At 36.2% G+C, this 24,642-nt stretch overlaps 2 protein-coding genes, 1 long non-coding RNA gene and 1 pseudogene across 4 annotated transcripts; 1 reads left to right on the top strand and 3 right to left on the bottom strand.

Annotated features, from left to right (window-relative positions):
- Positions 1-1,703: 1,703 nt before the first annotated feature.
- On the bottom strand, positions 1,704-3,851 carry LOC106419521. Of its 2 annotated transcripts, none has more exons than XR_007322198.1 (6): positions 3,029-3,851; positions 2,827-2,881; positions 2,630-2,701; positions 2,369-2,555; positions 2,148-2,287; positions 1,704-2,014 (listed from the first exon to the last, which is right to left on the bottom strand). It is a non-coding gene; the product is annotated as an uncharacterized LOC106419521 (long non-coding RNA). The 2 variants fall into 2 exon arrangements; XR_001283835.3 differs by having other exon boundaries at positions 2,643-2,701.
- Positions 3,852-4,373: 522 nt separating this feature from the next.
- On the top strand, positions 4,374-5,842 carry LOC106419361 (uncharacterized protein At4g00950-like). Its single transcript, XM_013860136.3, has 2 exons — positions 4,374-5,423; positions 5,594-5,842. The coding sequence occupies exons 1-2, from the start codon at positions 4,800-4,802 to the stop codon at positions 5,678-5,680; spliced, it is 711 nt and encodes a 236-aa protein (XP_013715590.1). The 5' UTR covers positions 4,374-4,799; the 3' UTR covers positions 5,681-5,842.
- A 7,430-nt stretch (positions 5,843-13,272) lies between these two features.
- LOC125589139 lies at positions 13,273-15,820 on the bottom strand. Its single transcript, XM_048761437.1, has 2 exons — positions 15,205-15,820; positions 13,273-15,134 (listed from the first exon to the last, which is right to left on the bottom strand). Exons 1-2 carry the CDS (start codon positions 15,818-15,820, stop codon positions 13,273-13,275), a joined length of 2,478 nt encoding a protein of 825 aa, XP_048617394.1.
- Positions 15,821-17,713: 1,893 nt separating this feature from the next.
- On the bottom strand, positions 17,714-23,136 carry LOC106409278 (annotated as a pseudogene).
- Between the last annotated feature and the right edge of the window lie 1,506 nt (positions 23,137-24,642).

Genomic DNA, 24,642 nt, shown 5'->3' with positions numbered 1-24,642 from the left:
ACCACCATAAACCACCATTTTTGAGCTCTTAAAACCTCAAGAATTCAATTTGTAACCACTTTTTTCTCTTTCTAAACTAACAAATCTTCATTTTCTCTCATTTCCTCTTCATTTTCATCTGAAAATCTTTCATAACTTCCATTTTTGTAATCTAAACTTTCATATTTTCGAGTTTATTCAGTGGTTAGTCGAAAAAGGTGGTTCTTTTTGGTCATATTTGGAGCTTGGACGGTGGTAAATGGTGGAAACGAGCTTTACACAAAAAAAAAGATAACTATTTACTGGGTTTTTGTCATTTTTCATATCTGTGTCGCGATAGTAGACTGTTTTGTATGTCTACTCTTATGTGTAGACGTACGATGCGATCTATTGTTCAACGCACAGGTTACTTTTGCAATTGACCAAAATAATTTTTTTTGTATAGTAGACTTCCTTAGAAGTCTGCATCTTAACCTTTGAAAACAAAAACAAAAAAGTAGGTAGACTTACTAAGAAGTTTACGTAAAGAGGTTAGTTTTTGCATTTGGCCAAACTCTATGCAACTTTTGACTTTTCATAGTAGACTTCACGAGAAGTCTACATTATGTAGACTGCTATGAAAGTCTACAAAAAGTCAATTTTGCATTTGACCAAAACTTTAACTCCGTTGAATAGGTTAGTTTTGTATTTGACTAAAAGATTATATAGTTGACCGAATCAAAAAATAGTGTAGACTTCATATTCAGTCTACTATTCTCAGGAAAAAAAAACGTAGATTGCATATGAAGTCTACTTTTTTATTTTGGTCAAATGCAAAACTAACCTTTCGAATTTGGGGTAGACTTCAGTTGAAGTCTACACATGTGTAGACGTTCATATCAATCTATTTGTACAAAGTCAAATTTGGTCAATTGCAAAAACTAACCTGTTTTAAAAAATTAAAAAATGTAGACTGTAAATGAAGTCTCCTTTGGAAAATCAAATTCTGGTTGAATTCTGGTCAATTGCAAAAACTAACCTTTTCAAAATGTAGACTGAAAATAAAGTCTACTCATATAAAATCATAACTTTTTTTTTAAATACAAATGATAACCCATGGATTTTTCAATTGCAAAAACTAACCCTAATTATAGACTAACTTGACAGTCTACAAACGTAAACTGAAAAAACAGTCTATTATTATGTAGACGGATTATAAAGTCTACATAGAAAAATCTATAAAAGATGGATTTGTGTATTATTCGTAATGTATTTTCAAGATTTTTTAGTTTGACAGTGTGCGTTAGTTAATCCTAATGGTCTTGAGGTATTTTGAAAATATAATCTTTTATAATTATTAAATTACCAACATTTTGATTTTACTATCTAGTTAGCTAATAAGTGTAGATGTCTTTATAAGTCTACTTTATAATTTCAAAAGTGAAAAGAGAATACTTGTTGTGGTTGAAGAATGTTAGTTTATGGAAGAGTGATATGTAAGATCATTTCTACGTACCTTGAGAAAAAAATCAGAAATATTAGAATGGGACTCTCTTATGTTGATTATTAGTATTTATGTGTTTTTATTTACTCCTTACCGCACATAATTTTACAATAGAGATAGACAAGTGTGAAACTTATAAACTTATATTGAATTTGTGGTCTTGAGTCAGTATTATGTGCCATGTTTTATTGCTTTTAAGTTGTGTTACGTGATGACATTTTGTTGAACTGTGAGTCTTAACTTTGATGTATTCATTTGGAGTTGTATTAAACAAGTCTACTTTCGGTCGAGTACACTTCAGTACAGAATATCCAAGAAAATTACATAATACAGCAGTGATACAAAAGCACAATACAATATAGCTAGTACAAAGGCATATAATACAAACACCTATTACCAAAAACTTCATATCCTCCAATTCTAGCCAAAAAATGGTTGCACAATCAGGGCAGTTGAAGCGGCCACAAAGAGTGCAATCAACGATAGAACATAGACTTGGCCAATGAATGTGGCCATGGCTTAAAATACAAGAACTCCATAGACATACTGATGCTGCAAAATTAAACAGAGGAGAGTTGACTTTTAATACACACTCATGGATCTATAAAAGCTATGTCTATCTAGAAAACATAAGTTCGGTAATCTAAAAATCAATTTGCATTAATAAAAGACAAAAATTAGAAACCTGCAATGTCCGTAACAGTTGGTTGTGATACAGTATTGACAGTGGATACAAAGCTTCCGCCTTCTTGCAATTTTCTCGTCTCAGAGAGTTTCAAGATCGCTATTGAAGTCTACAACCGGTGGAGAATCTCTCTTAAACGCCTGTTAAACAAACAAATAAACAAAGTAAGACTCAAATCTTTTTTTGCTCTTATGATTAACAGAATTAAAAGTGGGACCAACCTAGACCGAGCCATGCCAGGACTGTAGGTCAGTCCTCTAAAGTGAAAGTCCCAGCCTGATAACCGATAGGCACCTCACTTGCCAGCAAGCTGTCAATGCCGGTTATGGCAGAAGAATCATCACTACTCTAGCTAGATTGCTTATAGCCTACTCATGATTTCTCTTGAAAAGAGTAGAGAAGTTGAACCTGCAAGGAAAAATCAGACTAGAAATGTCAAGGGAAAACTCCAAGGATTAACTATCAAGTTCAGTGAATATTACGAGCTGAAGTTACAATATTGTTGTGATTAGTTGTTTTGAGGTGGCCCTCTTCTTTCTCAAGCCCTTCAAAAGCTGCAAAAAAACAACCACTCGAACTTAAACCAGGCCCTTACGGGTAAAACAAAACTGAACTCTGAGATTTATCGAATCAGTTTGTACATTCACACAAGACATGAACCAGATAAAGAGAAAATTACCTCAACAGTTGGATAGAGAGACATACATACACAATGTTCCTTCGCCGGCTCAGATCTGAAAAAAAAAGCAAAAAGTTACTTAACAACGGCACGACTACGACACGACTCTGACAACGACGACGAGACACGACATCGACAAAGACTTCAACAAAGACCAAAATCTGTGAATCAACATGAAACAGAACAAATCGAAGACTACTACCTTACAGAGGGAAGATATAGCAGCAGCAGCGGGACGGCAACCAGTGTAAGCGGCAGAAACGGGTTGACTTCACCGGAAATCGCCCGAGAGAGAGAGAGAGAGAGAGAGTAACGGCCGCTAGGGTTTGTCTTTTTTTACCAAATGAAGACTAAAAATTGTATTTATATGTCGGGAAAGTTATCCGGTTAGGTTAAAACTTTTCTGGTTTAATACTTGTTAGATTATATTATTTTGGTTAAATTAAATTGTTTCCGGTTCCGTAGACACACAAGTAGGTCTACAATCGGTATGTCTATTACAATTTTTTATATATATATTTATATATTTATATAAATTATTTTTTGTTCTTTATTTATATATATAATTTATTTATTTTTTCTTTATTTTTATAATAAGTTTAATATATGATATCATTTCCGTTTCCATAAAAACAAAATTTAATCAATCTTTTTTGTAATTTCAGGTCTTATTAAACTAAAAAAGACGTCTACTATACCCTAAATTAATCAATTGTATCCTAGTAGACCAAAAAGACGTCTACTATACCCTAAATTTAATTTAAAATTTAAGATTTTTTGTAAATACCAATAAAATAGACTGAAAAGGACGTCTACAGATAAATAGACTTTATTGTAGGTCTACGAAACCCTAAACCCTAAACCACAAATCTCAAACGCTAAATGTTTTGCTTGATAATCAAAAAGTCTCAATTGTACAAAATATAAACTACTAAACATTACTATGCAGATTTAAGATAACAAAACAATAAAAAAAACAAAATCTAAAATCCAACCCTATGAAATCAACTACTAAAAGACATAACATGTAAGAACATTTTGTTTCTAAACTATGAACATTGTCTAACACATGATAACCAAATTAGTATATATTCTTCAAAATTGTTCAATTATATGAAATTTTAATTTATTTAGTTCATATTATCCATTATATTGATGATTAGTTAAAAATATCACAATAATTATTTTTATACATTTTCAAAATTAAATTATTAGATCAAATTAGAGTGTAGACTACAAAATAAGTCTATAAGGTAGATATCGTAGGAAATCTATATATATGTAGACTTCTTTTATTACGTGTAGACTTCCGAAGGATAGAAACGTAAAATACATTTCTGTTTTTTTGTTTGGTCATAAGGGTTAACTAGTATTTTCACTACCCTTTTAGGTTGGTTTTGCATTTGACTGAAAGTGGGGTACACTTTTAGATTTGACTTGAATATTGACCGTTTGTCCATCAACACGTCCTCATCAATACGTACTCGTCAACGTCCATTAGGATTTTACCCAAACAATACAAATCTCAAAACTCAAAAGACTAACTGCCTCAAAACAAACCATGTGTGGTATGATAACGCTGAAATGCCCACAAAATGTAACGTTTTGTAACCTAATCGTTAATCATACTCTTATCGTCAGATTTTCATATATTGAAGGGATTTGTATTATTCCAGAGTTGTTATCTCGTTTTCAATTATTAACAAACAAAAACGTCATACCTTCCCTCGTGAACAAGAAAGCACACAAAAGAGGAGAGTTACATTTATTTAATTCAGTTCATTTTAAAATATTTTCTTTTCTTCTGCTTCATGTCTTCTCTCCCATTATACTCCCTCCTTAACTTTTCCTTAGAACTATGTTCAAATGAATCCACTCCCTATTAAGGTTTTCTTTTTTTGTCTATTTAACCCCAACCCATTCCATATAACGTCAAAAACATTGTTGGGTTTCATTACAAGAACACAAAAGACATGGGTTTCACTAAAGATCAAGATCGGTTCTGTTCGACGCCTAAGCTTCCTCTGTTTTCATATCCAATGAACAGACCATACGAAACTCCGGGATTAGCTACACCGCCGGTTAACATCGCCGGTTCTGTTCCTTTTCTATGGGAAGAAGCTCCCGGAAAGCCTCGTTCTTCCGTTAGAAAACCGCCGAGAACGAACCAAACCAGAGAAAACAGAGGAGTTGCGAGATGCTTGGACCTTCCCCCTACGCTGATTTTGCCAGGAGAAGCTTGTAAATCGTCCACGGCAAACGAGCCTTCTCCGACAACTGTTCTCGATGGTCCATACGATTTGCGTCGCCGTTCACTGTCGCTTCCGAGATCGGCGGCTGTGATCAGGAAGTTGAGAGGTGTGCCGGCGCCGTTTGGGTCAAGTAGATGGGGAAGTTTAGGGAACTGCAAAGAGTTGTCTGAGGGTATATATGACTTTTCACGTTTTAGAGACGGCGGCTGTGATTGCCAGAAGGATTGGGCTGGAGGAGGATATGACTTCGCCGGCGACGGCGGTACAACAGTGAAGCTTTTCAGACGTCTTAAAAGGAAAGGAAACCTTTTTAATCTCTCTCATGCAACAAAGTCCGACTTCTTGGTAAGTTTAGTTTTTTCAGCTAAACAGAAAAATCAAAAGTTACATACTTTTCACAAATCCATAATTATTTATTTATTTACTTTATTGTCAAAATCTTAAAATAATGAAGACATAATAATACTTTTTTCGTTTTTTTGGTTATCCCCATTATTCGATATTTAAAAACGCAGGCAAGGGTTTACGAAGGGTTTAAGCAGGTGATTCCGTGGAGACGTAAGCAAGAGAATCTACAAAGGACGAATTCTTCCACTATTTAAATCGTATCTCCATTCAATTTCTTCTAACTTTAAGTATAGACTATAGTTTATATACTAATTAATTAGTCTTCTCGTGTGTATTATTTATTTATATATAATATGTCAATGAAACAACTTGTATTAAAGTTTAGAATTAATATCTAGGGAATTCGATTTTTATTACATGTATATAATACTTTTATTAAATAGAAATTGGGGCTCATATACACAAAGGAGACCATATTTAGCTATATTTTTTTTAAACTGGCTCCATATTTAGCTAGATAACCCCTTTACTGTGATTATTGTTTCATTTCCAGTAATCCGAACCTACCTCTATTAGTCTTCCTTCCCATAGATATCAACAAAAATGTCATCTAAGAATGGTGTCAAAATATATATTCTCATCTCTACGATGATTTCTTAAAAATAGTTTTATTTTCTTAGCATTTAAATAAATTTGGGCTAGTATCACCATTTTTTCTTAAACGACAGAGAAAACAAAAAGCTTGGGCGAAATAGTAGAGGAAATTTGTCTCATACATCTGCAACCTCGTGGAATCGGTGAGCATTAAGATATGAAGCTGAGAAGACCCCGTTCGCAGTAAGATAACATGGATCTCTTTGAAATATGTATATTACACGAATCTTAAGTTTCCATTGATCTGAACGATTTCCTTGCATGTCTAACTACATTGCCTTGTAAAACACTCTTTCATTTATTTGGATTAGGCCGTAAATAATTTGTAGAGGGTAATTTGCAATTTTTTTATCCTATTGTGTTAAAAGTGCGTTGTTAGTCTTTTAGATAAGCTTTGATTTTAACCTCTAACATTTACTAGTAGCTCTTAAGAAAATTAGTAGAGGCTAATTTATGGTATAATAGCCAATTACTGAATTTTTTGGTTCAGCTCCTCACTTATGCAATTTTATGTCATTCCAGGTCCACGTGAAATCCATATTAGATCCTAGACAAGTTTATTGATTGGAGGACAGGGTTTTCTGATCCCAGACAAGTCTATGTGTGGGAGAACGAGGTAGATGATGACTGTATTGAGGATATATGGTTGGACTTGTTCTTCGATGCCCTGTTTTTAAGAAATAAGTGTTTGTTGGTGGAGGGATGAAAGCGGCTGACCTTCTCAGTTTACGTAACGAGAAAAAAAAAACAGAAATAAAAAGGATAAAGAAAAGAAAGAGAGGGACAGCAATACATATTCAACTGATGCTCGTAGTTTTACATTATAGATCCCAACCAAGTTGGAGAGGCTTCCAAGTAGCTATCAGTCACGATTTTTCAAGAAGTTGAAACCTAGTAAACGATGAATCGGTGTTGTCTCAAAATAATGTTTGGCAGCAGCTAAGCTCAGAGAATGTAAACGTTTATGCCCCAATATTATCACCAGACCCTTTGCTTCTGGATTCACTATACAGAAGATTTGGCCTTAGAATTATCTACCCAAAAAGGAAAGAAATAAGAAACAAGATTACTCGGCACAAGTGCCTCAAGAGCAATGCATTACACCGCAAGATCAACTAATGCAAAGTTTAGTATAATGGCCATCATGATTAAAAAGCCTGATACGAGTGTCCTCTTGTTAAGTCCATTTTAAAATTTTGGCAATATCCAAACATTTTCCCTTTTTTTCCCCTTCTGATAAAAGGAAAAGTAACTGCACCTCCAAGGAATAAGTAACATTTTCCTTTTTTTGGGGGGGGGGGTTTATAAGGAAAAAGGAAAGTCTAAACCCTGAATAAAAAGAAGATTATTAGCTATGAAGGTTTCATCCAAGTTAAATCTCAAAAGTTTCAAGATGGGTGATGCAAAGATAGTTCAAGGAGAGAATTGCCCGATAGCGCGATGGATATATCGAGGGATATGCATGTTAGCATCTGTGAGCGGGTTAATTATGCTCGCTCTAGATCTCTTCTGGCCGGAGTTTTCTTCGTTGTCGCCACCGGAACAGAAAGATGGACCGGGCGTGTTGGTGCTCTGTTCAGCACCGTTCTTGATTTTTGCGGTTGTGGTGGTGAGGTCGTTGTACCTCCCGGTTCCGCAATCTTTTGATCTACAAAGAGGCGGGAGACAGCTATTGTCTAGTTTCCTTGCATGTATGACGTTATCTATGTGCGCTGTATCAACTAAGCGTTCTGTAGAAGGGCTTATCTTCTCGTTTTCGCTGCTTTCTGGCTTGTGTTCCGCAGTGCTACTCGAATGGCCAATCAAAGATGTATGCGTCCAACATGTTGTCTACACCTATTTTGTGTTGGCTTTGATTGGGTACTTAGGTTACCAGCGACCTGTTTGGCCGGCTTATCTTTTCGTAGTTGCCTTGGTCATTGTCAATGGCTTTATTTTCTATGGAGTACTTCGTCTTGATCTCCCAGAGCCACCAGAGCCGGAAGAGGAGGACTCCAAGGATTCTCCGGTCTGAAGCTTTTCAGTTCAGGGGTTTAATTTAACTGCTTTCCGTCTGTCGCATGTAATAAGACTCTTTGCTAATTCTTTGGTATAACTACTACTTTTCATTTAATTTTGGGTATCCATACAAAGAAACTCTCGACTAAAGAGTATCATAAGGTCCAAAATAAACAAAAGTAATTAAATAAAAGCAAAAGAATTACAACTTTCACCAAATAATTTTCCAAGAGATGCTTAAAGAGTTTGTCGATGTTGATCATATCTTGAAGCCATGACGAGCCAGAACTTGCGTAAGCCACCAGATGTGCTTGGCCTGAAATCATGTGAGTTATCAGCTGGTGGCTCCTCCACAACCTCAATTTTGGTTTATGTCCTCTGTTCACCATCACTTTGATATAGATCGATGTTTTGTATTTGCGAGATATGTTCTTTTTAAGAAAGCATAAATTCAAATGATTATACACGAGGGTACTTGCCATGCAAACCTCACCATCAAAATCTTAATGCTAGCAAATTTTAATTTTCGAAACAAGGAACACATGGTAATTAGATCTCTATTTTGCACACAACAGCAAGCAGTATGGTGAACAAGATTAAGATGACATTAAAGCACTTACTTTGATAGATAAGCTAGCAACTTAGGCTGGTTTTCAAGATAAACGTGCATTGGCACAACAACTCAATTAAGCATACTGAAAATAAGTTGAGTTTCTTACGTACTAGCTTTATATTTCACTCAGATTTGGGGTTCCTACTAATTAAAGGCAAAGAAGAAAGCTAGGCTCCCCAGTTTTGGGAAATATAGATACTAAAGCAGTTGATTATGCACGCAAAGCTAGGGCGCTAAGGCACTTTTCCACGCAACCTGAATTATCTTAATCCTTGAGGTCTTTGAAGTACTGTTCCAGTCATTTTGGTTTCTGTGCTAGATCTTGATGTGCGAGATCTGACCTAGTCATCTCCAAGTCCGTTCCTTTCCAGGTTTGATCTTACTTCTTGTTATTGTGGGAGTTCTCTGTGCATGCGTGTAATTAATTAAGTCTCTGATCTTTGATACAAGCTCCTCCACCTTTAATTTTGTCTGCTCGCCTCCTTTATTTCCCTCCTGGCTTCTCACCTTTCTACCCCTTTACCTCCTCAACACACTCAGAACAACTCACATTAACCTTCCTTGATTACTCCTCTGAGATCATACAAGTCTCCTAACAACGACGTGGAAAGGTTCAACTGTGAAGAGAAATTAAGATCCCTAAAAAGCGTAGCACACTTACTTGTGGTTCTTCGTCCTGATAATATGTAAACTTGGAGAATGGAGTGGGATCACCGCGGCTGAAAGAGAGTATGGGAACAGGAAGTTAGTGACGAGTGTTCTCATGCGCTACGAGGCCTTAAGAAGAAGGTTTTCTCAGCTGGAAGATGCGAGAGAAGCTGTAACAAACGTGCTGATTTGAAAGCAGGATCTAATATAACATTACTCGAGCTTAATCACACAAAAGAGTATGGTTTTGGTTTGTTTTATGCATGTTAGAATCTTTGAAAATACTTTATATGTTTTCTTATATCAACCATCCTTACCTATTTACTGCTTAAATGGGGTCCACGACAAAAGGAGCAAACATTTTTTTATATTTTGTTTCTAACAATCTAGACAAAAATTGACAATAAGCAAAACCTACTCTGATTTTCTTTCTCAATGACAATGGCAAACAACGAAAAAATAATCTCAAACATGGGAGGAGCAGGCCCGTCTCAGTTGGAAACGAGGCCTAATGCTGAAAAAAAAAATTTGGGAGCCTTTTCAAAGAGAATAAACAAAATTTAGAGCCATTTTTCTCAAAAAAAAAATAATTTCAAATCTAATTTGGGCTAAATTTTTTATAAATTGTAATGGGTCCAGCACATGCACAGAGCCGGGTCTGGGGAGGAGCTCCTCCTCGCATGCACCGTTCAACATCACGGTATTGATTCATGCATGGGACTCCGTTGCTGTCAAAATCAATCAACAAAGACTGATCTTCGAGAGAGAGAGAGAGAGAGAGAGAGAGAGAGAGAGAGAGAGAGAGAGAGAGAGAGAGAGAGAGAGAGAGAGAGAGAGAGAGAGAGAGAGAGAGAGAGAGAGCTTAAAGGAGGCGGAGAAAGAAATTGAGTCTCCAAACTCATGGAGAGACGAAAGAGAATTTTCGGTTATCGGTGGTTAGAGAGGAGGTGACTCGCCCGAGTCGGCAGGACTGGAAGAAACGAGTGACGTTCGGAGCTCGGCGGTAAATCTCTGGCCGTCAATAAGAAACTTATTGAATCTCAGCCGTTGATGGAATTCATTGAGATTCTTAAAGTCTCACCCTATTGGCTCCCACTTTTCGCGTCAGCTCGAGAAAGCCAGGTAACAAATTAATGTGTTTAACGAAAAAAGTTTGTTCCACAATATGTTTTTATTTATATCATAATAATAATAAAAATTAATAATTTTTCAAAAAAAAAATTTATTTCTTGTATTTAACGTTACGAACAACAATTAATAGTCACATAAAATAGTATTTTTTATGATTCTTATTAATAAATCGGATGGAAATTATAATTAATTCATTATAATGAAAGCACAAGCTCTATTTTTTATTTAATTACTCCTTAGTTAATTGGGTGGTTCAGAAGCTACAGGAAACACCCGAGTACTGGAGAGGGATAATAAGGCAGCATATAGACTTTGAGCCGACTCGAACTCCCGTCCACCACCACCAAGGACCAAAGCTCCAAGATCAAGTTTTATCGAGATTTACTGCTTCCGAGTATAAATTCCGCTTAACAAACTCATACAGAAACAGAAGACTCTCATCATGTCTAAAGCCAAAAAATGTCAGTGTCTTGTAGGAAAAGTGGTTCCTTGGCTGTTAGATGATTGTAGCCTTGAGCAGAAGAAAAGTGATCAAGGAAAGAGCACAAATGGTGTCTCAAAAAAGCAAGTTTTATTAAGAGAATGAAAGGGGGTTTCTTTGTCTGAAACTTTGCTAGAGATGGTGAAGGTTTTTGATTGAAAGAAAGGAGTTAAACAGAGTTGATGTAAACATTAAGCATGAAGAAATTGATACATGAAAGCCATCTTTGCAAAGAAAAACACTAGTGGCGCCTCTAAAAGAGAAGCTAGTGAGAAGGAGCGAAGGTTATTTTGCTCGCCCAAAGAAGCATATACAAAAAGGTTATGAATCTTCATTTACACAAACGAGATTGAATTTGCTAGCTCATACTAAAAGAGCAAAAGATCTGAAAGGAGTTTATAAGAATGTTTCAGCTATCAAAGAGTCAATGAAGGGTTGTCCTCTTCTTCTCGATCTTCTTTTTAAGGAGTAGGAATCTTCTCTTCTTCAGACCGGAAGTAGTTAGTGTATTGATCAAGATACCTCAGTTGTTGTTCAAGTGTTTGGGATGGTGCTTGCCTAGCTGTCTTAGCGGTTTCTTGTTGGATCCCTGCCTCACATTGAGGTTTTGAATCTTCAGTAATTGTCTTCATCTCGAGCTTCTCCTTCTTAGACCTAAACCTCTTTGCTTTAGCCAACATAGACATCCTCCATACGGTCTTGATTGGCTTCTTTAATGGTTTAAGCACACCTCTCTTGGGAACCTCATTGGCGTTAATAATCCAATCCGTTTCAGGAGTAGTGTCACCTTCTTCAGGAGTTGTGTCTTGTTGGATATTTGCAGGAGTTGGCAAAGCTGGATTAGTAGTGTTAGGCTGACTAACGTCCGGTTCCGTCCTCATGTCACCCTCCGCATGATGCAGCAGTGTTCCTTGTTCAAGATCAGATTGTCTCTCAGCTTCTTCAGGAGTTGTGTCTTGTTGGATGTTTGCATGAGTTGGCAAAGCTGGATCAGTAGTGTTAGGCTGACTAACATCCGGTTCCATCCTCATGCCACCCTCCGCATGATGCAGCAGTGTTCCTTGTTCAAGATCAGGTTGTCTCTCAGCTTCTTCAGGAGTTGTGTCTTGTTGGATGTTTGCATGAGTTGGCAAAGCTGGATCAGTAGTCTTAGGCTGACTAACGTCCGGTTCCGTCCTCATGTCACCCTCCGCATGATGCAGCAATGTTCCTTGTTCAAGATCAGGTTGTCTTTCAGCTTCTTCAGGAGTTGTGTCTTGTTGGATGTTTGCATGAGTTGGCAAAGCTGGATCACTAGTGTTAGGCTGACTAACGTCCGGTTCCGTCATCATGTCACTCTCCGCATGATGCAGCAGTGTTCTTTGTTCAAGATCAGGTTGTCTCTCAGCTTCTTCAGGAGTGTTGTCTTATTGGATATTTGCACTATGTTACATGGAAACGGAAGCGGGTACGTGGAAGCGGAAGCGTAAGGAAGCGCAGAAGCGAGATTTTTTAAAATATTAGGAAGCGGGTACGTGTTGGAAGCATATATCCATATATAAATATATATATATATATATATATATATATATATATGTATATGTAATTTTTTTAAAAAAATTAGGACTAAAATTATATGATTTAAATTTGAAATAAAACATTTATTCATTTATAATAATTTTGAAATGATTTTATATTAAAACTGTAAAAATACACATAAAATATGTTTACAAAAAATATTATATTAGTTATTTTTAATACTTCATAAATAATTGACACAATATGTTTCAATATGTGCTATAGCTTTAATAAAAAATCTCAATGCATAAAGATAATTTATAGTATTATTTTGATATTTATATATTTATAATTCAATATTCATTACTATTATTTTTTTTATTTTATATAGATTAAAACTATGGTTTTATAATTTATTGATATACATTGTATTTAAAAAAAAAAATAGAAGCGTGATGCCAAAACAGAATCATAAGCTTCCAACATGTTTTTAAAGAGATATTTTAGAAACGTTTGGGAAGCGAGATTCCGCAAGTTTCCACAAGGTTCCGATTCCGATTCCTGTTCCGAAGCGGGAAGCGGACGTCCGATGAAGCTTCCGTGCAACGTAATATTTGCATGAGTTGACAAAGCTGGATCAGTAGTGTTAGGCTGACTAACGTCCGGTTCCGTCCTCATGTCATCCTCTGCATGATGCAGCAGTGTTCCTTGTTCAAGATCAGGTTGTCTCTCAACTTCTTCAGGAGTGTTGTCTTGTTGGATGTTTTCATGAGTTGGCAAAGCTGGATCAGTAGTGTTAGGCTGACTAACGTCCGGTTCCGTCCTCATGTCACCCTCCGCATGATGCAACAAGTTCCTTGTTCAAGATCAGGTTGTTTCTCAGCTTCTTCAGGAGTGTTGTCTTGTTGGATGTTTGCATGAGTTGGCAAAGCTGGATCAATAGTGTTAGGCTGACTAACGTCCGGTTCCGTCCTCATGTCACCCTCCGCATGATGCAGCAGTGTTCCTTGTTCAAGATCAGATTGTCTCTCAGCTTCTTCAGGAGTGTTGTCTTGTTGGATGTTTTCATGAGTTGGCAAAGCTGGATCAGTAGTGTTAGGTTGACTAACGTCCGGTTCCATCCTCATGTCACCCTCCGCATGATGCAGCAGTGTTCCTTGTTCAAGATCAGGTTGTTTCTCAGCTTCTTCAGGAGTGTTGTCTTGTTGGATGTTTGCATGAGTTGGCAAAGCTGGATCAGTAGTGTTAGGCTGACTAACGTCCGGTTCCGTCCTCATGTCACCCTCCGCATGATGCAGCAGTGTTCCCTGTTCAAGATCAGGTTGTTTCTCAGCTTCTTCAGGAGTGTTGTCTTGTTGGATGTTTGCATGAGTTGGCAAAGCTGGATCAATAGTGTTAGGCTGACTAACGTCCGGTTCCGTCCTCATGTCACCCTCCGCATGATGCAGCAGTGTTCCTTGTTCAAGATCAGATTGTGTCTCAGCTTCTTCAGGAGTGTTGTCTTGTTGGATGTTTTCATGAGTTGGCAAAGCTGGATCAGTAGTGTTAGGTTGACTAACGTCCGGTTCCATCCTCATGTCACCCTCCGCATGATGCAGCAGTGTTCCTTGTTCAAGATCAGGTTGTTTCTCAGCTTCTTCAGGAGTGTTGTCTTGTTGGATGTTTGCATGAGTTGGCAAAGCTGGATCAGTAGTGTTAGGCTGACTAACGTCCGGTTCCGTCCTCATGTCACCCTCCGCATGATGCAGCAGTGTTCCCTGTTCAAGATCAGGTTGTTTCTCAGCTTCTTCAGGAGTGTTGTCTTGTTGGATGTTTGCATGAGTTGGCAAAGCTGGATCAGTAGTGTTAGGCTGACTAATGTCCGGTTCCGTCCTTATGTCACCCTCCGCACGATGCAGCAGTGTTCCTTGTTCAAGATCAGGTTGTCTCTCAGCTTCATCAGGAGTGTTGTTTTGTTGGATGTTTGCATGAGTTGACAAAGCTGGATCAGTAGTGTTAGGCTGACTAACGTATGGTTTCGTCCTCATGTCACCCTCCGCATGATGCAGCAGTGTTCCTTGTTCAAGATCAGGTTGTCTCTCAGGTTTTTCAGGAGTGTTGTCTTGTTGGATGTTTGCATGAGTTGGCAAAGCTGGATCAGTAGTGTTAGGCTGACTAACGTCCGGTTCCATCCTCATGTCACCCTCCGCATGATGCAGCAGTGTTCCTTGTTCAAGATCAGGTTGTTTCTCAGCTTCTTCAGGAGTGTTGTCTTGTTGGATGTTTGCATGAGTTGGCAAAGCTGGATCAATAGTGTTAGGCTGACTAACATTCGGTTCCGTCCTCATGTCACCCTCCGCATGATGCAGCAGTGTTCCGTGTTCAAGATCAGGTTGTCTCTCAGCTTCTTCAGGAGTGTTGTCTTGTTGGATGTTTTCATGAGTTGGCAAAGCTGGATCAATAGTGTTAGGCTGACTAACGTCCGGTTCCATCCTCATGTCACCCTCCGCATGATGCTGCAGTGTTCCTTGTTCAAGATCAGGTTGTTTCTCAGCTTCTTCAGGAGTGTTGTCTTGTTGGATGTTTGCATGAGTTGGCAAAGCTGGATCAGTAGTGTTAGGCTGACTAACGTCCGGTTCCGTCCTTATGTCACCCTCCGCATGATGCAGCAGTGTTCCTTGTTCAAGATCAGGTTGTTTCTCAGCTTCTTCAGGAATGTTGTTTTGTTGGATGTTTGCATGAGTTAGACAAAGCTGGATCAGTAGTGTTAGGCTGACTAACGTCTGGTTTCGTCATGTCACCCTCCGCATGATGCAGCAGTGTTCCTTGTTCAAGATCAGGTTGTCTCTCAGGTTCTTCAGGAGTGTTGTCTTGTTGGATGTTTGCATGAGTTGGCAAAGCTGGATCAGTAGTGTTAGACTGACTAACGTCCGGTTTCGTCCTCATGTCACCCTCCGCATGATGCAGCAGTGTTCCTTGTTCAAGATCAGGTTGTCTTTCAGCTTCTTCAGGAGTTGTGTCTTGTTGGATGTTTGCATGAGTTGGCAAAGCTGGATCAGTAGTGTTAGGCTGACTAACGTCCGGTTCCGTCCTCATGTCACCCTCCACATGATGCAGCAGTGTTCCTTGTTCAAGATCAGGTTGTCTCTCAGCTTCTTCAGGAGTTGTGTCTTGTTGGTTGTTTGCATGAGTTGGCAAAGCTGGATCAGTAGTCTTAGGCTGACTAACATCCGGTTCCGTCCTCATGTCACCCTCCGCATGATGCAGCAGTGTTCCTTGTTTAAGATCAGGTTGTCTCTCAGCTTCTTCAGGAGTTGTGTCTTGTTGGATTTTTGCATGAGTTGGCAAAGCTGGATCACTAGTGTTAGGCTGACTAACGTCCGGTTCCGTCATCATGTCACCCTCCGCATGATGCAGCAGTGTTCTTTGTTCAAGATCAGGTTGTCTCTCAGCTTCTTCAGGAGTGTTGTCTCATTGGATATTTGCATGAGTTGGCAAAGCTGGATTAGTAGTGTTAGGCTGACTTCCGTCCTCATGTCATCCTCCGCATGATGCAGCAGTGTTCCTTGTCCAAGATCAGGTTGTCTTTCAGCTTCTTCAGGAGTGTTGTCTTGTTGGATATTTTCATGAGTTGGCAAAGCTGGATCAGTAGTGTTAGGCTGACTAACGTCCGGTTCCGTCCTCATGTCACCCTCCGCATGATGCAACAGTGTTCCTTGTTCAAGATCAGGTTGTCTCTCAGCTTCTTCAGGAGTGTTGTCTTGTTGGATGTTTGCATGAGTTGGCAAAGCTGGATCAATAGTGTTAGGCTGACTAACGTCCGGTTCCGTCCTCATGTCACCCTCCGCATGATGCAGCAGTGTTCCTTGTTCAAGATCAGGTTGTCTCTCAGCTTCTTCAGGAGTGTTGTCTCATTGGATGTTTTCATGAGTTGGCAAAGCTGGATCAGTAGTGTTAGGCTGACTAACGTCCGGTTCCATCCTCATGTCACCCTCCGCATGATGCAACAGTGTTCCTTGTTCAAGATCAGGTTGTTTCTCGGCTTCTTCAGGAGTGTTGTCTTGTTGGATGTTTGCATGAGTTGGCAAAGCTGGATCAGTAGTGTTAGGCTGACTAACGTCCGGTTCCGTCCTTATGTCACCCTCCGCATGATGCAGCAGTGTTCCTTGTTCAAGATCATGTTGTCTCTCAGCTTCTTCAGGAGTGTTGTTTTGTTGGATGTTTGCATGAGTTGACAAAGCTGGATCAGTAGTGTTAGGCTGACTAACGTCTGGTTTCGTCCTCATGTCACCCTCCGCATGATGCAGCAGTATTCCTTGTTCAAGATCAGGTTGTCTCTCAGGTTCTTCAGGAGTGTTGTCTTGTTGGATGTTTGCATGAGTTGGCAAAGCTGGATTAGTAGTGTTAGACTGACTAACGTCCGGTTTCGTCCTCATGTCACCCTCCGCATGATGCAGCAGTGTTCTTTGTTCAAGATTATGTTGTCTCTCAGCTTCATCTCTTTCTCTCCTAGTTGTTGCAAACTTGATGAATTGAGAGACTACGGCCAATAAGTATCCACCTCCAAACATTAATCCTAACTTGACAGCGGCACTTGATGTCATGTGGATAACAATCACTTAAGCCACAGTGAGGAAACCTATGGTTACCCCATAATCTCCATGAACGTTGAGTTTTAGTGCTGCCAAACCGAAATGAACAGCCCAAGCGCTCGAAGCAACAACAAATAGGGTTCGGGATGTTTTTTCCCTATCTCATCCGTGAACAACGCTAACGTACCATACACCAAACCTTGAACGAGAAATTTGATAAACCAGTGGAACCGTAGGTTTCTTTATGCAAAATGAAGCAGCACCAAGAAAAAAAAAAGAAAACCTTTTTAATTTCTCTCATGCAACAATGTCAGATTTTTTGGTAAGTGTACTTTTTCAACTGAACACAAAAATCAAAAGTTACATGCATTTTTCACATATCCAAAAATATTTACTTATTATTTACTTTATTGTTAAAATCTTAAAATAAGGAAGACAAAATAATACATTTTTGGTTATGAGGTACACCAATTATTCGATATTTAAAAACGCAGGCAAGGGTTTACGAAGGGTTTAAGCAAGTGATTTCATGGAGGCGTAAGCAAGAGAATCTACAAAGGCCAAATTCTCCCACTATTTAAATCGAATCTCTATTCAATTTCTTCTAACTCTGTATATAGTTGATATACTAATTAATTAGTCTTCACTTGTGTATACTTTATTTATATATATATATATAAATAATATGCAATGAAATAACTTGTATTTCATTTTTTTACTGCATATAATACTTTTATTGAATGCAGTGTATTATCCTATTTGTGATTTATTTTGGAGACGATAAAACAAATTGTAGCGATAATTATATAAAAGAGCTAAACTTTTTCACTAAAAATAATAAATTTCTCCCATTTTTATTTGATGCTTTTAGATTATTTTATTTTACATTAAATTCTTTCAGTGTAAAATTATTAATTTCATATTATAGAAATTTATATTTTGATTTGTTTTACTATTGATTCAATTGTTGTTAACTAGATAACTAAATATGTTTGTATTTAAAAAATTAAAAAATATAGTTTGTGTGTATATCAAAAAATAAAATGTTAACTTATAAGAAAGGGGAAAGAATATTATTTTTACTGTAAATTCATTCAATAAACCTTTTAATATTAAAATTTCCATTCTTATGTAAAAGGTGCGACGTTTGACCGCTGAAAAATTGGGTGAAATGGTGATTTTCATTATTGTATATAGGCCTGAAAAAAAAACAGAACCAAAGAATCTAACATGTGCCGAACTGAAATACTCGAAATTGAAACTGACTGAAACCTTCAAATTACCAACTAGTTTTTATATTTCTATATCAAAAATAATGAAATTGAACTGGAACCGAACCAAGAACCAAATATGTACCTGAATATATAGAAAAATACTAATTATATATACATATAACATAACTATATATTTATATATATTTACAATTTAAAAATCTGTTAACAGTATTATTTGAAATAAATAATACAGAGTATCCGAACTATTCGAACTACCCGAAAGTATTCAGATAAAATATCCAAAATATCTAAAGTAATCTAAAATATCCAAAATTTAACCTTAATTATCCGAAATAACCAAACCATAACCGATATTTCAGTATATTTTAGGCTAGTTTTACTATCCAAACCGAAAATGAGTCAGATGGTAAATGAATCATGTAACCCCCTATCCAAACTATATGATACCTGAAATACCTGAAATGAATCAAACCAGTTCCTGAAATGCCCATGCCTAATTGTATATAGTGGAATTTTGCTTGTTTGTGAATTTTCTCAAAACAATTTAGAAATGGCAGTTTAATTTGTGCAATTACGATTTTTTCAACTCACCAACCTTCCATCATACAAATTGCTTTAAATACCTAAAGAACCAACCCTAGATATTTTTATAACCCCAAGACAAAATGTCCCTAGACATTTTTGATTGACTAAGTGAAGTCTCTAGAAACGAAATTCTAAAATAAAATTGCAACTTAAAATAAAATTGTAGAAATTAAAACAATAAAAATATGGCATCTCCGTTTCATTCTAGTTATATTTTAGATTTGTATTCACAAATTAAGAAAACATTTAATTTTGTATATTTTCTAAGTAAAATCATCATTACCTTTACACCAAACAATATTTTAACCAATTGAAAAATAAGCTGGAGAATAAAGTTAATAAATGTTGCAGTCAAATTATAAAAAGATACTTATTTTATAATGAAAATTTTACTCTATAATGACAATTAAAATGAAACAAAGTAGTATTCAATACTCCTTATGTTTCAGTTTAGTTGTTGTTGTAAGGTAAAATTTTCGTTTCAAAATAAGTGTCGTTTTCAAATTTTAATGCAAAATTTATTAACAATATTCTGCAGTTTATTTTTCTATTGGTTGAAATAAGGTTAGTTGTATAGATAATGATGTTTTATTTTGTAAATATGTAAAATTAAATATATTTTAATCTGTGTGCATAAACCTAATATTTTTTTAGATTCAAGTTTTGTGAAAGCATCGTAGCCTATTGGTTAAGGTTTAAAGGCTTCTACACCGAGGTCTGGAGTTCGAATCCCAGACCATGCAATTTATTGTAGATTATAGGAAATTCAGGTTTCAAGTCTCGGAGAGAGCGGTTTATTAAACAAATATGCAGACTACAGAGGAAAAGCTTGCAAGGGATCTTCAACATGGTGCAAGTAAATCTGGTCAGACGTGGATCTTCATAGGACAGCTCAGGTGATGCAGTTAGGCGTAGATCTCCATAAGGCAAGTAGTATTGTCGGTTGTCGAATCGTCTATGTAATCTTTCCTATATCATAATTGTAATATGATAATAAATCAGCGTTAAAAATAAAATAAAATGGAGAGAGTAGTAATCAGTAATCACCTTTGGCAAGTGCCTTCTTTTTCTTGTAATTAGCTTTTAAACAAGCTTGCCTCAGCTTCTTGGTTCCATCAGTTAGCTCAGCATCAGGTTCTTGCTTTATAAGAATCCTATGTTCCTCCAAATTCTTCACTTCTTCCTCCATCCCAACACCCTGTCACCGAAAATATTAAACTTTCAAAATCAAGAAAGCAATAAGACCCTATAACAGAATTAAATAATAGCAGCAGAGGTTCGTACCTTTAGATTACCAATGAGAGAGTTAAGACTCTTGAGCTTCCGGTGAGGCCACCGATGAATCCCAAGTTCTCTGCAACGCTTCTTCAATACCGTAAGTCCAACGTTCAGTTCTTTAGCCGCATTTTTGATCGGTCGATCGAAGAACTTTTTGATCTCAGCCATCTCCAACTTGTCCTTTGTCACAGTGTTACTCTTCTTCAGTGTTCTCTTTTGGCATCTCTCGTTGGAACTGACACTATCGTTGTTTCGGGCAGCAACATGTGAAGAGGAGTAACTTGAGAAAAAAGAGTTCTTCTGTTAACATAGTATCAGATGAAATTGTGTTGTTCCCTTCGATGTTTTCCGAGAATTCTTCAAAGCTAGTGGGATCGAACTGAGAATTGAACCCTGCATTTGGTTTTGGGTCTTCAATGTATAGAAGTGAGTCTAGCGGAGGCAACCTGCAGAGCGAAATAGAGTAAACACAAACGAGAGATAACTTGTTTAGGAAGAAAGCGATTTGAGGATTTACAGCAAACTTTTTGAGCATGTCAAAACATGAATCTGAATCATCCTGGTTTTTGATACTCAGAGAATCGAGAGGAAGAACAGAGTTAGGATCCATTTGGTGACAAAGCAGTGATACAAACAGAGAAAAATAATTACAATAAGAAAAACAAAAGAATATATTGACGAGCGCACATACAGTGTCTATGTAATAATGTTCTTAGGGAACTGTGTGCAGTGTAATGGGAGATACGAGTCCCAAAGGATATAACCGTGTGATTTAATTAGTTGCATGATCATGGAGGCTGAATTGTTTATTACTCCCTCCAAAAAACACATTTTTTTATATTTTCAATGCATTATTTATGATGATAGATTGTAGACTTCAAAAATATATAATTGTGTTTATTAAAATTTTATTGGTTAAAAGTATTAAGAAATAATTAGCTATAAATATTAATGTATTATATGTTTTCTTAATATATATAAAAATTTTAAAACGTACTTCTTTTGAAACATAAGGAATAGTTGATTATTTAAAAGTAAACTAGGAAATTAGGCAAACTTTAAGTTTGCAATTAGTACATAGAGTCACACTAAATGTTTATTTGTAAATAGGGTCACTTTGCTCTTTAAAAAATCAAAACAGTTCTTCATACTTTCATAGACACTTATAATCATGATTTTGCCATTCATATTTAAATAAAACAAATCAAATAACACTCCTTCCGTTCCTCCCGAAATTAAGATTTTATAGAGTTTTCACGTTTATTAAAAATATAATAAATGTTTACAATTTAATTTACAATTTATTTTTTAATATACTTTCCAATAACTATTCACCAATAAAATTTAATCAATTCAAGTATTCATAATAAATGTTTTCAAAAATATACAAAAGTACCTGAAAATATAGAAAATCTTTTTTTGTGGAATAAAAATAAACTCTAGGAAATCTTAATTTTGAAAACTGAGGGAGTAATAAAAATGACCCACTTTATTTTAGTAACTACACATAGGTATCTCTCTTTCTTCACGAATCAAACTATCTTTTTACATTCTTCCTCGTAAGATTATCTCCTCAAAACTCCGCATAGGTATATTTTCTTCTTCACGGATCAAAGTGTCGTCTTTAGAAATTTGTCTTTCTCTATTCGAATCTCCTTCCATGTTTATATCAGGAAAATTCATTTTTGTGCTATGGCCGCTGCTAGTAACGAGGAAATACGACGTGAAGCAATCTGTGAGGAAACTGGAAGGTTGGGTAGGCTCACTGGAGAAGGAGAGATTGACAGTGGAGATCTGCTGGAAAGGACCTAAGGCGACAATAGGATCTCTGAGGAGGTCAGTGAATAGGGACGACATCAAGAAAGCTGTGGCGGAAAGCGAAGTCGTTTAAGGTAACACACACACAAAATAAAACACAAACGAAAGATAACTTGTTTAGGAAGAAAGCGATTTGAGGTTAACAGAATACTTTTGGAGCATGTCGTGGGTCATCCTGGTTTTCTATACTCATAGAATCGAGAGGAAGAACAGAGTTACGATCCATTTTGTTGACGATGCAGTAATAGAAAACAGAGAAGAATTACAACAAAAAGCAAAGGATTATATTGACGACCGCACATACAATGGATATAATGGGAGTTACGAGTCCCAGAGGATATAACCGTGTGATTTTGCTAATTGTATTGCAGTGTTGTGGTGATGAGTAAATCAATCCGGCTAAGGTTATTGCATTGCTTTAGTGATTTTACTAAAGGTTTGTTTGTTTCACTATTTGCCTATCTCCATCCAGATGATCCATTTATATAATTCATTCAAATGATCCATTCATATATTATTTGGGAATGTTCATTTGTCCATCCACATGAATCAGCTAGATGAATCCATCTAAATGAAGTCATGTTCGTTTCTTTATCTCTATTTCTATTCACATGAGTTTAATAAACAGATTACTAATATATCATTGTTTTGATTTAATCATATTTTATTTTTCTTTCACTATATTAATTATCTAAAATATAACTATTTTAAAATATGGTTTTGGAAAATAATATTATTTTGCAATTTTAGCGGAAAAATACATATTCACAATTTTGGCGGAAAATTTGATTTGTGATTTTAACGAGAAAAAATAATTTTGTGGTTTTGTTGGGCAGACAGGACGGTTCAGATGATACAATCAAACGTGAATCTTCATAAGGCAGATATAATTTTTGAATACCTCAGGAGCATCGACCGGAGGAAACACTTCTCGTCATTGGGGTGTAGTTGTCATGGGAATTTCAAAGAAATGTTCGTGTGGTGATGAAACTGTTCCTCTCATGTCCAAATCTGACAAATGTGAGTTACTTCTGCTGGCTTTCTCTTCCTCGTCATCACTCTCATAAATCTGGTCATGTCGAAAGGAAGGCTTGTCCATGAACTCCTCGATCAACTCCTCGATTTCATGATGATCTCTTTCTGGTCCTTCTTCGTCATAGGTTTCACCAGCTCCAGCATATGCATCAACGACTAAAGCCATCGAACTCTGCATCTTCTTCAATCTCCGTTCTCAAAATTTAATTCTCTCTTCTCAATTTGTGCCTCTATGATTTGGGAATTTAGGGTTTCTGATTTCGAAAGATGAGACATTCGGGTATTAGGGTCACGGTTTAATGGGTTAAGTGGTTCTGGATTTTTAATTAATGGTTTAGAAGAGGTAATCGGATCTTTATTGGGTCATCAATTGGTCTAGTGCTGGTTTTATTAAGTTTCTGGGATTAACTCGATACAGTAAACCGAGTAATTGAATTTTATGGGGTTATAGATTTTCATCTTTCATATTGTGGAGGTTTAAGCCTTTATCGTTACTTTGGTGGAGAAATAACTTTCGGACTTTATTTTCGAAGATATATAGCACGGAATCATAGTTTGGGAGATACTTGTCGTGCTATACGATACTTCTCATGGAAAAATAGCTTATTTTCCCATATCATTATGATTTGTATTATCTTGAAATTTGATTAGGTAAAATGTGGCCAAACAAAAGGCCAAGGGGTCCTGTTTTTTTTGTCACGATCCAAGGGGTGGTCAAATCTATTGTACTACATTTGAAGAAGAAAAACTAGGTAGGGGAATAGTGTCAAGCACCAAATTTGAATCTGGACACTTTCAAGGCTCAGTGCATTTGATCTAACGTGGCGCCATCATTTGATCCAAATTTGAATCTGGACCCACGCTTCACAACCATATTGGTTGAGAATCTGTTGGAGATCCCAAGTCAACCATTTTGTTTTATGTTGCCAAATCACATTTGTTTTCTAACCATAGAAATAAAGAGATGTCTAATGTTTTTGAGAAAATGAAATATATTTGCAACATATTTGTCGCTTTGCTAAAAAAATGTAAATTTGTCACTTTGCTAAAAAAAATGTAAATTTGTCGCAAGTTTTTAAATATGGACATTGTTTATGTATTACTCCCTCCCTCTGTTTCATATTAATATACATTTAATTTTTTTTTATTACATAAAAGTTTCATTCTACGATTTCAATGCAATTTGTACTTATTTTTAATTGAATATTAATTATAAAATATATTGATCTTATAAATAAATGTATTTATCTCAAATGCTATTAGTTAAATAGATGATATTAATGAAAACATATATGCATTTAATTCAGTTTTTTAATATGTTTGGAAAATGTGTAAGTGACACTTTGTAAAACGGAGAGAAAATCTAGTTAACGAAATGTTGAGGACCTTTTCAGTTTGAATGCTACTCCCTCCGTTTCATATTAAGTGTCGTTGTAGAGAAATTTTTCCGTTATAAAATATGTGTCATTTTCGATTTTCAATGCAAATTTTATTAATTTTTGCAGTGATTTATTTTTCTATTGGTTGAAATATGGTTAGGTGTATATGTAATTATGTTTTTATATAGAAAATATATATAATTAATTATTTTTTTAATTTGTGTGCACAAAGTTAAAATGACATTTAATATAAAACAGAAAGTATTATTTTAAACAAATTAAACTATTATGTC

This window comes from Brassica napus, chromosome A2, assembly GCF_020379485.1.
Source record: "Brassica napus cultivar Da-Ae chromosome A2, Da-Ae, whole genome shotgun sequence".
Taxonomy (NCBI): Eukaryota; Viridiplantae; Streptophyta; class Magnoliopsida; order Brassicales; family Brassicaceae; genus Brassica; species Brassica napus.
This window is presented reverse-complemented; position numbering and strand designations above follow the sequence as displayed.